Source organism: Balearica regulorum, chromosome 6, assembly GCF_011004875.1.
Source record: "Balearica regulorum gibbericeps isolate bBalReg1 chromosome 6, bBalReg1.pri, whole genome shotgun sequence".
NCBI lineage: Eukaryota > Metazoa > Chordata > Aves > Gruiformes > Gruidae > Balearica > Balearica regulorum.
Window position 1 is genome coordinate 24857483 of NC_046189.1, and position 12915 is coordinate 24870397.

At 40.3% G+C, this 12915-nt stretch overlaps 1 protein-coding gene across 9 annotated transcripts in view; it reads left to right on the forward strand.

The window, feature by feature from the left end:
* ITGB6 (integrin subunit beta 6) overlaps positions 1-12915 on the forward strand; it is a 37045-nt gene that overhangs the window by 18113 nt on the left and 6017 nt on the right. For 8 of the 9 annotated variants that reach the window (XM_075756834.1, XM_075756835.1, XM_075756837.1 and 5 more), the window contains 5 exons: positions 1492-1626; positions 1836-2253; positions 3194-3416; positions 5868-5965; positions 11033-11152. In XM_075756834.1, the coding sequence (XP_075612949.1) occupies positions 1492-1626; positions 1836-2253; positions 3194-3416; positions 5868-5965; positions 11033-11152 (994 nt within the window). The remainder of the gene's footprint in view (positions 1-1491; positions 1627-1835; positions 2254-3193; positions 3417-5867; positions 5966-11032; positions 11153-12915) is intronic. The other variant, XR_012836145.1, reaches the window with a different exon arrangement.

Here is a 12915-nt window from a genome sequence, read left to right on the forward strand (position 1 = left end):
AGAGGTTTGCTATATTTGGCCCTTTTGTGAGAGCCCAGCTATTGCAAACAAATTATTTTCTAAGAATCTCTGCATTGTTTCAACAGAAACATAAGTACCTTGCTCTAAAACAAATGTGAAGGGAATATTGGACACATCGAGAGCTACTGGGGTTACCAACCTGATGCCCTGTGCACAGTTTACTGCTCTGGCTGTGTGCTGGAAAGAGGTCAGGGTATTACGTGCGTCTTGCTTTATTTAAAGGACAGCAACACACTGTGCACTTTGGTTTACTGACAAAGTTTTTCAAATGAAAAGACATTTGAAAACCCCTACCAAATGCAACCCTAAGACAAATTTCCAGGGAATCCAGGACATGTACAAAGGACAGGGAGTTGCTGGCTACACAGGTTTACACCTATTCTACTTTTAGTTTGTTTTACCCCACCAGACCTTTACTCCAGTGAGTCATCCTGATGCTTTTACCAGAATGACTCACTGAAGTAAGGTCAGCAAGCTCCTCATGCTCTGATTGAAGTGCAGGGGGTATTTTTGTAAAGCAATTAAGTTCACACAAGCACAAAGCCAAGTCAGTGAGACTTTTGCTCAGCAACTGCTGAGGTACTTTTGAAAAATTTCCATTTACTGGATCTGCAGTCTGATGAAGTCATAGGGAATTTCTCCATGGTCTCCTGCAGGCTTTGGATTAAGGCTAAGTTGTGTAAGCAAAATTGCTATAAAATATTTTAAAGAGTTGAATATAAAAACCTGGGTGTGAGAGTTCAGGAAGTAAGATTTTCACTTAAGAAATGAAAGTTTGATTGAACAAGTAAATTTAAGTAATGAGTACATTGTCAAATACAACCTGAAATAGCGCCAACAGCTCGTGAAGCAGGAATTTCCATGGGGAGAAGAAAGGAACGGAGCAAGCCCCCCGGCTCTGGGAGCTCACCATGGGACTCGACTCTGGCTCTGGCCCTGGAAACACTGAGCTCAGTCATGAAGGCCTCACACTAAGGCAAAACTGAGCTCGGAGCCTGTCTTGCTGTGAGAGACGTTGTGAAGTTTGATTTTACCAGCAGAGATAAACAGGGAGCAATGCCGATGTAGACGGGCTATCAGGAAAAGCCCAGTGTTAGCAATGCAATCAGGGACACAAATCCATTCCTTGGTAAGACCAGAGCTAAAGCAAAACCCGTATCAGTCAGCAGAGTACTTAGTGATGAAAGATGATTTAATAAAGACTGATTTTATTCGCCCGCAAGGGCAGGAAATAAGCCCTGTGATAGTGGTTATTAAACTGATAGCACCATTGCTTTCCACTGAAAGCCGGTTCTGTTGGCACTTCCTTTGTTTTGCTTGTTCTCCATTTTTCTTGCAATCTGTGCTAAACCCACAGCTTTTCTCCCGCATAGGTCAGGATAAGTTACAATCCACGTTACGCAGAGGTGGAGCATTAGCAGCGCTTGGCAGTGTTATCCCTCCATTCGTCTCATGCATTTTTCCTTTAAGGAGCTGAGGTCCGAGGTGGAGCTGGAGGTCCTGGGAGAGACAGAAGGGCTCAATCTCTCTTTCACGGCCATCTGTAACAACGGGACCCTTTTTCCACATCAGAGGAAATGCTCTCATGTGAAAGTGGGAGAGACAGTAAGTAGAGAATAAATTCTCAAAATACATGAATTCCAGAGAATTTAGGACACCAAGGTAGACAGTTTGCTCTTTACCAAATAATCTTCCTCCAAACCAGTTACAAAAAAGGAGGTGGTATCTACAACCCTCTAGTTATGTTCTCTGCATGTGCTTCCAGAGTACTCTGCAGACCTGCAGCTCTGAACAGCCATCGTTTTCTCTTCCAGGTCTCTTTCAACGTGACTGTAAGTCTCTCGTCTTGTGAAAAATCCAGAAGGCATATTGTGATAAAACCAGTGGGGCTCAGCGACACGCTGGAAATGGAAATTCATCCCCAGTGCAGCTGTAACTGTCAGGCAAAGGGTGAGATGAATAGCCCAAAATGCAACAAAGGGAAAGGATCGTTCGAGTGCGGGGTGTGCGTCTGCAGCCCGGGGTACGTGGGGCCGCACTGCGAATGCGACGAGAGCTCCCTCGGTGCCAGCTCCTGCAAGGGCTCGGCAGAGCAGAGCTCCTGCAGTGGGAGAGGCGACTGCTACTGCGGGCACTGCGTCTGCCACTCGTCCCCGTACGGAAAGGTGTACGGGCCGCACTGCGAATGCGATGACTTCTCGTGTGTGAGACACAGAGGGCTTCAGTGTGGAGGTACGGTCCCTCGATGCTATTTTTAGTGTCTGCATTTTAGAGCTTTATTGTCTTGCTCTGAACTATGAGCTGGTGAATTTGTATTATCATCATGCATTCAATTGCAATCCATTCTGTATAAAGTGTAATTAATTATTTCTGAATGATCCTTAGACTTAAAACAAGAAACAATTTTTAACCCTGATTTCAAATTTAAAAATGAGACGCCTTGAACCCCTCCATAGTTAGTCTAAGCTAGCGTGGCTTTATTGGAGTGTATCAGCTACCATCACACTGGGTCTGACTTTTAATGGCTGTAGGTGATTGCCGCTCCAAGGAAGTTTAGGTAAGTATATTGACATACATTGGTGTTAGCCAGCGTACAATTTCACTCTGACATAATCATCAAAGCATAGCAATCTTAATTAATTAATCTTAATTAATTGCTTTTAGGATAATTCTGGTATTTTTATAATTTTAACCCAGCAACCTCAGTGATTCTTGGTTTATCTTTGTAAGATACAGTCAGAATTTGAGAACTTGTATTTATAATTTTTGTCCTGGGCTATACCATTAGAAATCAGAAGAGATTCTATTGAAACAATGGGAATAGCATTAAATTGGCAGGAACCAGCCATGAGATTGTGCTGAATAGATGGGCTGAAATTATGCTGCTATAAATGAAAGAGGATTTACCCATTAGGTTGTGCGCTGTCAGGAGATAAGATCTGTGTGGAGGATTCCAGTGAAGAGAATGGAGCTGCACTGGCTTGCAGCCAGTCTAAGCGAAAATTTGATCCTCTGGCTTAAAACTGAAAACGCTGGGGGAGGAAGAAAGATGCTTAAGAGTGAGAAGAGTTCGAGAGGGGGAAATATCTGCTATTAAGGAGAATGAATTTAGAGGCCATTATTCAGATTCTTATTAAGAGACTGATGTGAAGTATAATAAATATTTTTCCAGGCAATGGTGACTGTGATTGTGGGGAGTGCATGTGCCACAGTGGATGGACTGGTGAATACTGTAATTGCACAACCGACACCAGCGCCTGTGTTGCTGAGGACGGGACGCTGTGCAGTGGGAGAGGCGAATGCATCTGTGGGTCATGCGCTTGCACCCAACCGGGGGCTTCAGGCCAAACCTGTGAAAAGTGCCCGCTCTGCAGTGACCCTTGCAGTTCCAGACGGTAATGTGCTGGTTTTATGTCTCTGTTTGTATCATCCCAGTACCTGTTTCCTATACTGCCTCAGCAGCGCGCTTACTGCCGCTGCTGTAAATTGGATTTACAGACCAGAACCTAAGAGCTGGTTCGCCCTTTGAGAGGGGTAGTTGTAAATCATACATCAACCATTTATCAGCACTACTCTTCTACAAAAGAACTTTATGGAAAACAATTTAATCACCTTCAAGCAGCACAAGTAAAATATCACACTTCCACTGCTGTCCCTGGCTGTACTACTAATCAGAATAGTGACCTTATATGATAACATCAGACAAAACCAGATGAACCTCCTTCCAGTCCACGGTACAAAAGGAAAACATCCTAGCGTAGCTGCTACAGCAAAAATGAGGACTCACGTTTGTATTACCATTCTCATGCATATGAACTAATAAGGTCATGCTGTCTGCTCAGCCTTTACATGTGTGCAAATTCATAGGCCAAATTCAGTTAAGCCTGGCTGAATTAGAGAGGCCCGACTATGATAAACTAGGTCATAGTCTGGGGATGAAATCAGTGGGTAGCTGTACGTCATGTATAAGTTGATGATAAATTGACTGTGAATGGTGAAGTGCATTCTGTTCACTGAGCATACAAAATTTATGTAACGTAAAGCTGACTGCTCTAAGCACGCCCATGCTTATGCTTGTATTACGTGAGCTCTTGCAGGACTAAACTCAGTTCAAAATGAGCAGGCTTCAGTAGAAATTTAAGCTAGAAGTTGAATCAGGCTTCATATAATATATGTTATTAATAACCCTGGTTTTCCTTGCTGAGCACCGAGTCAGAGTAAGTTGCATTAATGTTTCATGACGATGTCATGTCTACTTATTTAGAGTTGAGGCCCATTTCTCTTCCATACCAGCTCTCCAGCACTCTATTTTCATGCCTGCCATTGCACTGTACACTATATCTGAGACAGAAGCTATTCTGAGGCGTGTGACTTCATCATCATTTATGTTAGTGCTGATTTGGACCTACAAAACCAAGCCAAACAGTTTGTTCAAAGCTTTAGGTAAAGAGAACTTCTGCATGCAGCTGCTCTAAACACAGAGGACAATACTGCTGCTTTGCTCTGCCCAGTTTGGCAGAGAATAAGAAATATAAAGTTACATGTTGGGCAGTACATTAGCCTATTTAAACATGTATATTGTATGCAGTGTTAGATCTCTTCTCTCTCTTGCAGTCACTTCCCTTGCTGAAACACAGGGCAGGGAAAGCCAAGTGAGAGAGAATATTGGGAATACCTGGGTAGGGTAACGGAGAGAGCTCAAAGACCAGGTCAGAGGGGATCGAGATTAATGGTAAGGCAGCTGAGAAAGAGAGTGGTAGTATGAGAAACATGGCAAATATGACAAAACCAACACCACCACCGAATTCGTCTCCCTGAGATAGAGGCTATCCCATTACACACTCGCTTTTACTATTCACCATCTCCAGAGCGAGTGACAAGGTCATCTCCATCCCATGAAGATAATCTCGGCAGCCTCAGCATATTCCCATGGATATATGTAACTCAATGCAACAGGAGACGGCCAGGTTTTTTTTGCATGTTTTGTTGCAGTTCTCTGTCCTTTTCTTTAAGCAGTCAGTCCTGCAGGCTGCTTCTCAGAGTCCCAGCCCCTCAATCTGGCTAAAGCTATTTGTGAGGAATCAGCAACACACGTTTTGCATCCTATATGAAAATTTTTGAATTCTGTTCGTTGTTTCCTCTTTCCATGAATGAACTCTGTATTTATTAAAATCCTTATTGAATTTCTGGGGAGATTTTCAGAGACTTCTAAAGGAATTGGTTTAGATTCTGTGTTTTTAAATAATATTTCTGTCATTCTACCACTAAATAAAGTAAATAATTTTCCAGTAAATTGTATTAGTGTAGTTAGCTTCTAAGTAAGTAATTCCTGAGACAAGTAATCACATCCAAGAGCATCTGCAGAGACACCTGAATAGTGCTTTAATACATTCATCAATAAACTTTCAACAAAGGAAGACCAGCTTGATCTCTCTGAAGTCGATTTCAGATATTGTTCGTCTGATAGGCATTCCTTCAGCTGGTATTTAGTGTGAGCTTGGTTCAGGATATTTCTTTTTGAAAATTAATGCTATGTGTGAGTAACCCCATGTCTTTGATAGACCTACATGAATAATGTTGCCTGGGGTTCTGTCTGGTAGCTAATAAGCTGGGAGAGAAAAGAGGAGAGAGCTTATCCACAATACCTTTATTCAGGTGGGTTTTTCGGTTTTGGATGGGGTTTCTTTTTGGTGGCAACACCTATCATATTTCTGAGAACTACTGTATCCATAGCACAAGACCTTTTGTTTAGCTTCTTTTTAAAATGCAGATGCATACATACTGGCTTTTATATTGTTCCTTTGTGACAGGCAGAGATTGATGAGCCGCTGAATTATTTTCCGCAGGAGCTGTGTGGAATGTCACTTGGCTTCCGATGACAAGTCACCAGGAGAATGCAGTGAAAAATGCAAATTGGTTGATGCAACTGTCAGCAGCGCAGAGGGTTTGTACGCTCAGTCTTCCTTTTTCTGTATGTGCGTGATTAGTAATAGTTTCTGCTTTCAGTACTTTTATAGTTGACAGTAGCCTTGGTTTGCTGCTGTGGAATTGTATTAGGGATCATAAGGCAATTGCTGTCTGTCCACAGTTCTTCTGTGGTAAGTAGGAAATGCAGATCAGGGCTGGTTATTACTCCTCCAGGTTAATTAACTCATCGGATTACGCCTACTTTCTAAGCAGTTTATCCAAGAAAGGATAGAATTTAATAAATACCGGTCCCTGCAAATCAGTGGCTGATGAAAGCCCCTGAGGTTAAGTCACGCCTGCACCATGAGTACCACTGTGGTTTCGTTTACCACACAAATGCAAAACCTGACTCCAGTCCTTATGCAGACTCCTGATTAGGCAACTTGACACAGCCCTTTAACCTGTGGCAAAGACGTTCTGCTGCTTCTCAGGTTTATTGAGATGGTCCTAGTATCCTAAAGGCTAAGCACATCTTCAAAACTGCCCTCCATCAGTGGGAATTTCTGGAATAGGAATTAACCTTGAATAAAATAGTGCCCTCAGGAAAAATCCCCAACACTTTAAATGAAATACTACATCAAAGTCTTTTTCCTGTGGAGGAAGGTGCTTGCCTGTACAGTAGGCAGTCTGTATTTATTTTTATGGCAACTCTAACCCCATACGGCAAAATGCAGTTGTTAGGTGAGGCAGGACGTAGGTGCGTTATATCCACACCACAGATGTAAACATAAGCATTAAATGAGACAAACGTAAAAGTTAGGATGACGATGCAGAACACTCTATGCACAGCTAAGGATTGTGCCTGCAAACTGTTGGAAGCCCATCCAGAGCTGCATGCACGCATAAATTTCACTGATACGCATCCTTCCAACAAAGTTATACCTTTTGGTTTTGATGACATTACTCCATAACACAGAGCTCAGAAGTTGCAAATATTGCCCTTGTAAAGAAAACTAATTCTAATTTTGTGTTTTCAGTAAGATTATTATGCTTTTGTCTTTCTAGACATCAGTATTTATTTATAAATATAAAAATGTCTTTACAATCTTCAAAAACATATGAGACCTTTTAGTATACCTCTGTAGTTAAAGTTTTCAGGTTGCTATTGCCAGACGGCAGATATTTGTAGCTAGGAATATATAAGACATTCGACTTTCAAATCTAATGAATACTAATCAAGAGCAGGAACAGTCACGTACATGGGTTTGTTCCCACACGCAGAGGTCACAGGAACATGAGCATGACAACATCACCTCCTGTTCCTGCTTACTGCCTTTTTTTCATGTCCTGTGCTTCCCTGATTGGGACTGTTAGCTAATACTTTAGATTTAAAATGCATTTGCAGCCATTACAGCAACTGCTGTAGTGAAGGCTGGGTAACTGTTCCCATCCTATCCTCTCAACAGAAAAAAAAAAAAAAAAAAAAAGGCAAATTGTGTTTCATCTTCAGTGCTTGTGTAATAGCTCAAAGGATTGCTTTTGGCATCGAGGTAGCTTCATTAAGAAGTCCTGAGGAGGGGGGAAATCTTTAAAATAATAATTAAAAAAAAAAATCCTAAAATCAAACTGTATTACCTATACAAAAAAAATTTTTGAAAGTGGTATAACTAGACCACCACATAATATTTAAGATGGATTATCGAGCAACCTCATATGGTAGCATACTGCTTCTTTCTGGTTTATATCTCAGGTTCTTTAATGCTTCAAGGCTTTTTGAAAACTAGAAATAGCTCTCAGTTAAATAAATTATTAGCACTTAAAGATTTACTTTCTCTTTTGCATGTGTATGTTGCTACACAATGACTGGAACTGTGGAGCAATAAAAAAAAGCCCAGGCTTTACATTTTCCTGTTTCCTGGGAATGCCTGTTTTAGCCTCTGCTCCGGTTCCGTGGGTGCCGGGGTTTCTCTTCCTGCCCCCCGCGGCAGGGTCACGGGGCACCTGGCTGCTCCTGCCGCCAGCCCAACAGGGACAGTTACACTTTCCTTGGGGAAACAGAGGTTTTTCCCTACCCCATAGTGTTGACGCTGCGCAAATTCCCAGCACAGCAACAAAGTGGATGCTGGAGCCTGAATAAACCTCTGTATCAGCACTGCTCTGTTGTTCTGACTCAAAGTGAGGTGAAACTGTTAACCCACCCCCCCCACCCCCATTTCGTTGAGCAAAAGGCAAACAATAAAGGGCATAACGATCTTTGATTTTACAGATTTTTTTTGTTGTTGTTGAATATTTTATCTAAGTATCTGTTAGGAAACAGTTTTTTGCGCTTCAAGGGTCCAGCTTGGCACCATTACCCAATTCTTCCAATGTGATTCCTGTGATTTCAAACACCATTGAAATTAATGGAATTTGGCTGCAGGCAGATGTGGGAAAAGTATGATGATTCACTGCAGAACAGAGAAAATTACACAGGCGTAAATTAAAGGTATAAAATTTACCTGCCTAGGCAAATTTTTGTGCTGATGAACTGGAAATAATCCATGCAATAGTGTCTCTTGGTGATCCCACATCCTAAATATAGTATCCAAGAAATAAAAATACTAAGCGTAAGTTGAGTTCTGAATAGTTTGAAGTGGCATCTTTGCTTTCATTTCTACATCCTTGCATGTCATCAGATTTCTTCTCCCCTTGGTCTCAAATGATGACATTAAAGTAAGAATTATTATTTTAAAATAACTAATATATTTGCAGTTACTGCCTTCTGGATGATATTTGGAATATGCTTGCAAGTTCTTTTTCTGCCTTCAGAATAGCTAACAACTGCCTCTTTCTTTCTTTTTTTAAATTTTTTTTAAAAGCAAGCTAAGATTCTTTGGATGTGCTTGCTTAAAAGAGTTGGGAAATAACAAACATTGCAAAACTTGTGACAATGTTACAGGAATTGTGACCTGGCACTGAGTGCCATTCATTGAGTACACTCAGGCTGCAGTTTGTGGTCCTTTTAACAAAACCAGATCTTGTTAAATCAGCAAGTCTTGCCTGCCTGTCACCTTGATAGATAACACATTGCTCTGCCACCAAGGACAGGCAACACGTTAAATACAAGATTATCAGAGTGTTTCCATTAAAATCCGACCAAATTTGATTCTTGCTTTAAAACAAGCAGAGAAGAGGGCGGTGAGCTAGTCACCTGTTTATACTTTCATATTCTCTATGGTATTTAATAGTCTTTTCTATAATTTCAATCCTTACGATAATAAGCAATATGCAAAAAAATAAAAGTGAGCACTTATTTCTTTATGTACCATGGATTTCTTTAAAATCCATATTTTATCAGATTCCTACTTTATATTTCATTAGTCTTCTTGCTATTAAAGTTTAAGGACTTGAGATTTTTAGCACAGTTGCTTATGAAATTTCAGTAAGTTTTGACTGTGTAAGAAGTAATGGAGAGGTTAAAGCGACGATTATTTTTGAGGAAATGTTTGAGAAGTTTACCGTTTTTTCTTACTATCATGGTTTAACCTGGGTGGCAGCTATAACACCCACACAGCCATTTGCTCACTCCCATTCTCTGCCCCAACGAGACAGGGGAGAGAACTGGGGGGAAAAAAAAAAAAAGGTAAAACTCGTGGGTTGAGATAAAGACAGTTTAATAGGACAGAAAAGGAAGATAATGATGATGACGGTAAAAGAATATATGAAACAAGTGATGCACAGTGCAATTTCTCACCACCCAAAGCTGATGCTGAGCTTGTTCCTGAGCTGCATCCCTTCTCAGCCAGCCCCCCAGTTATATACAGAGCATAATGTCATATGGTATGGAATATCCCTTTGGCCAGTTTGGGTCAGCTGTCCCAGCTGTGTCCCCTCCCAGCTTCTCGGGCACCCCCCACCTTCTCGCTGGTGGAGCAGTACGAGAAGCTGAAAAGTCTTTGACTCTTTGGCAACAACTAACAACATCAGCGTGTTATCAACATTATTCTCATCCTAAATCCAAAACACAGCACTATACCCGCTACTAGGAAGAAAATTAACTCTATCCCTGCCGAAACCAGGACACTTGCCTCTGAAAATAAAAACCTAAGAAGTTTTACTAAAAATGTATTGAAAGCATATCCAGGTTTCCAATGCTCTTTAAATCATGGGTTATATGGAAACATAACAAGCGTCCAGCCACAGAGGTATTATTGCATACAGTTATAGGGTTGGCTATTTTTGCTCTGTAAAAATATTATATAATGGTTAGGTTCCAAATTTATGGAATTTCTGGCTCTGGACCTGTAGTCTCAATTTTCAGTTGTCTTAGTTGTTTTATATCGTCCCTCACAGCCAGCTTCCTCCTGTCTCCCTGTTCCCTTTGAATGAACTTTTCTTTGCAGAAAAGGTTTCCCAGCTAGGAATCATCTGGAAAAAAAAACCCTGATTTTTTCTGCAGCTCTACATTAAATAGAGAGACAAACTGGGGCAGACTGTCATCTCAGGTCACTTTTTGTCTGCTTCCCCTAGAATCACATTAAAAAGATCCCCAAATCAGAGTTTTCAGTTATTGATGTATATTTACTGTTGCGACAATACTGGACGCACAAATCATCGACGGGGGGTATTGTGGAAGAAATAAACGGCAGCCCTTTTAACAGCATCCATCGCTGTTTGATGTATGTATATCGACTTCTGAAACATAATCCAGAGTAGGAGTGGCTGTAAACTAAAGAGAACACACCGTTTACTTTGTCCTGTAAGTGGGGACTATGACAGTTCCTAGACAGCTGGTGGTGAAGCGTCTTGGAAGCACTTCCAAGGCATTGAAATTCACGGTACCCCAGATTAAGAAGGTGCACTGGATGATTGACAACACCTGGGTCAGTTCTCCAGAAATATAAGTGAAAAATCTGAAACAAAACAAAACTGGGGGGGGGGGGGGGGGGAAACAACGTTAAATTTAGTAGAAATTCTGAGGGTATTGCTGCTTTTGTTTTTCACCCTTTCCCATCCGTAGACAAGGCTGTGACAAACACGATGCCAGCAGTTTCTCTTGTTATTACACGTTAAATTTCAGTTCATCTGATGAATGACTTTTTTTTTTTTTCCCCTCCCTCTGCAGATTATTCAGAGGATAAATCCATTCCTTGCTCTTTTCAGGGGAAAAATGAATGTATAACTACATTTCTACTGGCTATGGATGAACGGGGAAGGACAGTCATTCATAGCATAGAACAGAAAGGTAAGCAGTGAATATTGTTTTTTCTACGTGAAATGTGATTTAAACACACAAGCAGGGTGAGCTCTCTAGAAGCTGAGCTCTTTTAAGCAGCACTGCACCTCCTTGTGTTTGTAGTTCCCTCTGCCCAGCCAAAAGCACACGTCCTCAAGTTCTTATTTAATGCGGTAGAAAAATAAATACTTGGTCTTTCATAAAAGATGAGCAGAATGATCCCTGGGTTGCAAGAGCAAGTTAATTTTTCCAAAGCCTTGTGCAATTCTAAGATGATGGATACCAAATGTCATTTGCATTATATTAGAAAACTATAATTCACTTTGAATGACATATATTTCATAGATGGACAAATATCCAAAAGACTATCTGATTGGGTGTACCTGATGAAATTCTAAAATATATTTATAATTGTTTAATGTTGCAGTATCATTAAGTTTTGAATATTTTGCATAACTAAGAAATATTCAACGGATCGCTTTATATCCTTTCATTTAACATTACTTCTTTATTTACTGTTGTTTCACTACTGATTTTTCATTAAAGCTCCTAATCATGTAGGACAGGAGAGAACACAGACACCACTTTGCAGCTACCAAACAGTTTAGTTTCCAGGCAATAAAAATGCGCCTTTTTTTTGCCTTTTTTTTTTTTTTTTTTTTTTTTTTTTTTTTTGACACAGCCCGTGTCTCAGTGCTAAACATTAGTTATGTATTAGGGAAAGCTACCCAGATTTGTAAACTTGTTCTGTTGGTAGAAGTGGCATTTATTCTTTTAACCCTTCGTGTATGCATTTTAAGTAGATATGGGGAAAAAAAACAGTGAAAGAAATATCTTAAGGAAGGCACAGTTCATTAAACACTGTTTAGTGGCCTTCCCACAACTCTACAACAACCAGCTTCGCTGTCATCTGCTGTTCTGCTCCCGGGCCTTGAAACTACCGTGCTGTGGCAGCTGTGACGCATGCCAACGTGAACTGAGATGAGACCTCCAGAAATGCTCTAGAAATTGATTTCATTTATGGAACCAAAAGTCAAGATGGCACCAGTAGCCAGAGCGTTAACCCATTGCTCAAACCAGACCCCTCAGAATTAGTTAAATGATGACACCAAGCAAAAAAGTAATGTGAAATACAGTCAGGTGAGCCAAATAAGACTGAAATGAATTTTTCAATGGTTCAGCAGAAATTTTTGTAAAATAGTAGTGCTCGCTCACTCACTTTCATAAGCAATGCTTTTTAATATTAATCAAACTTATTTGTGTTTTGGCAAAGCAAAACCTTCAGTTTTAATTTTGACTCTCTGAAATATTGTATGATAAAACTTATTGCAGACCTTGAAACACAAAATTCCTTCAAATTGTTCAGTCCAACATTTTCACCAAGTCTAATGGATTTTTTCCTCATTGTTTGCTTGAGTGAAATGCAGTTACTTATATTTTCTCAATATTATTGATGACTTTATCCTGATATAGATCTCGCTAGAATCTTTTCCTCTGCAACACGCTGAATATCAGTTAATTGAAGTAGAGCTTCAGCTGTAACATTGTAATTCATAATCTTGTCAACTCAGCCCTGTTTTTTAGAATTGTATTGACACAGATCTGAAAATAATTTTCTAACTTTTCTCTTCAGAATCTGGGTCTGCAGCTGCTAATCAATATGGTAAAAGAGCAGTGGAAGAAGTCAGTGATTATTTTTTTTTAACATTTTAATGCAATGTTTTTCAGCAGTTTCACAAACCCTACAGCAAGCTAGCATGCAGAAAATAACA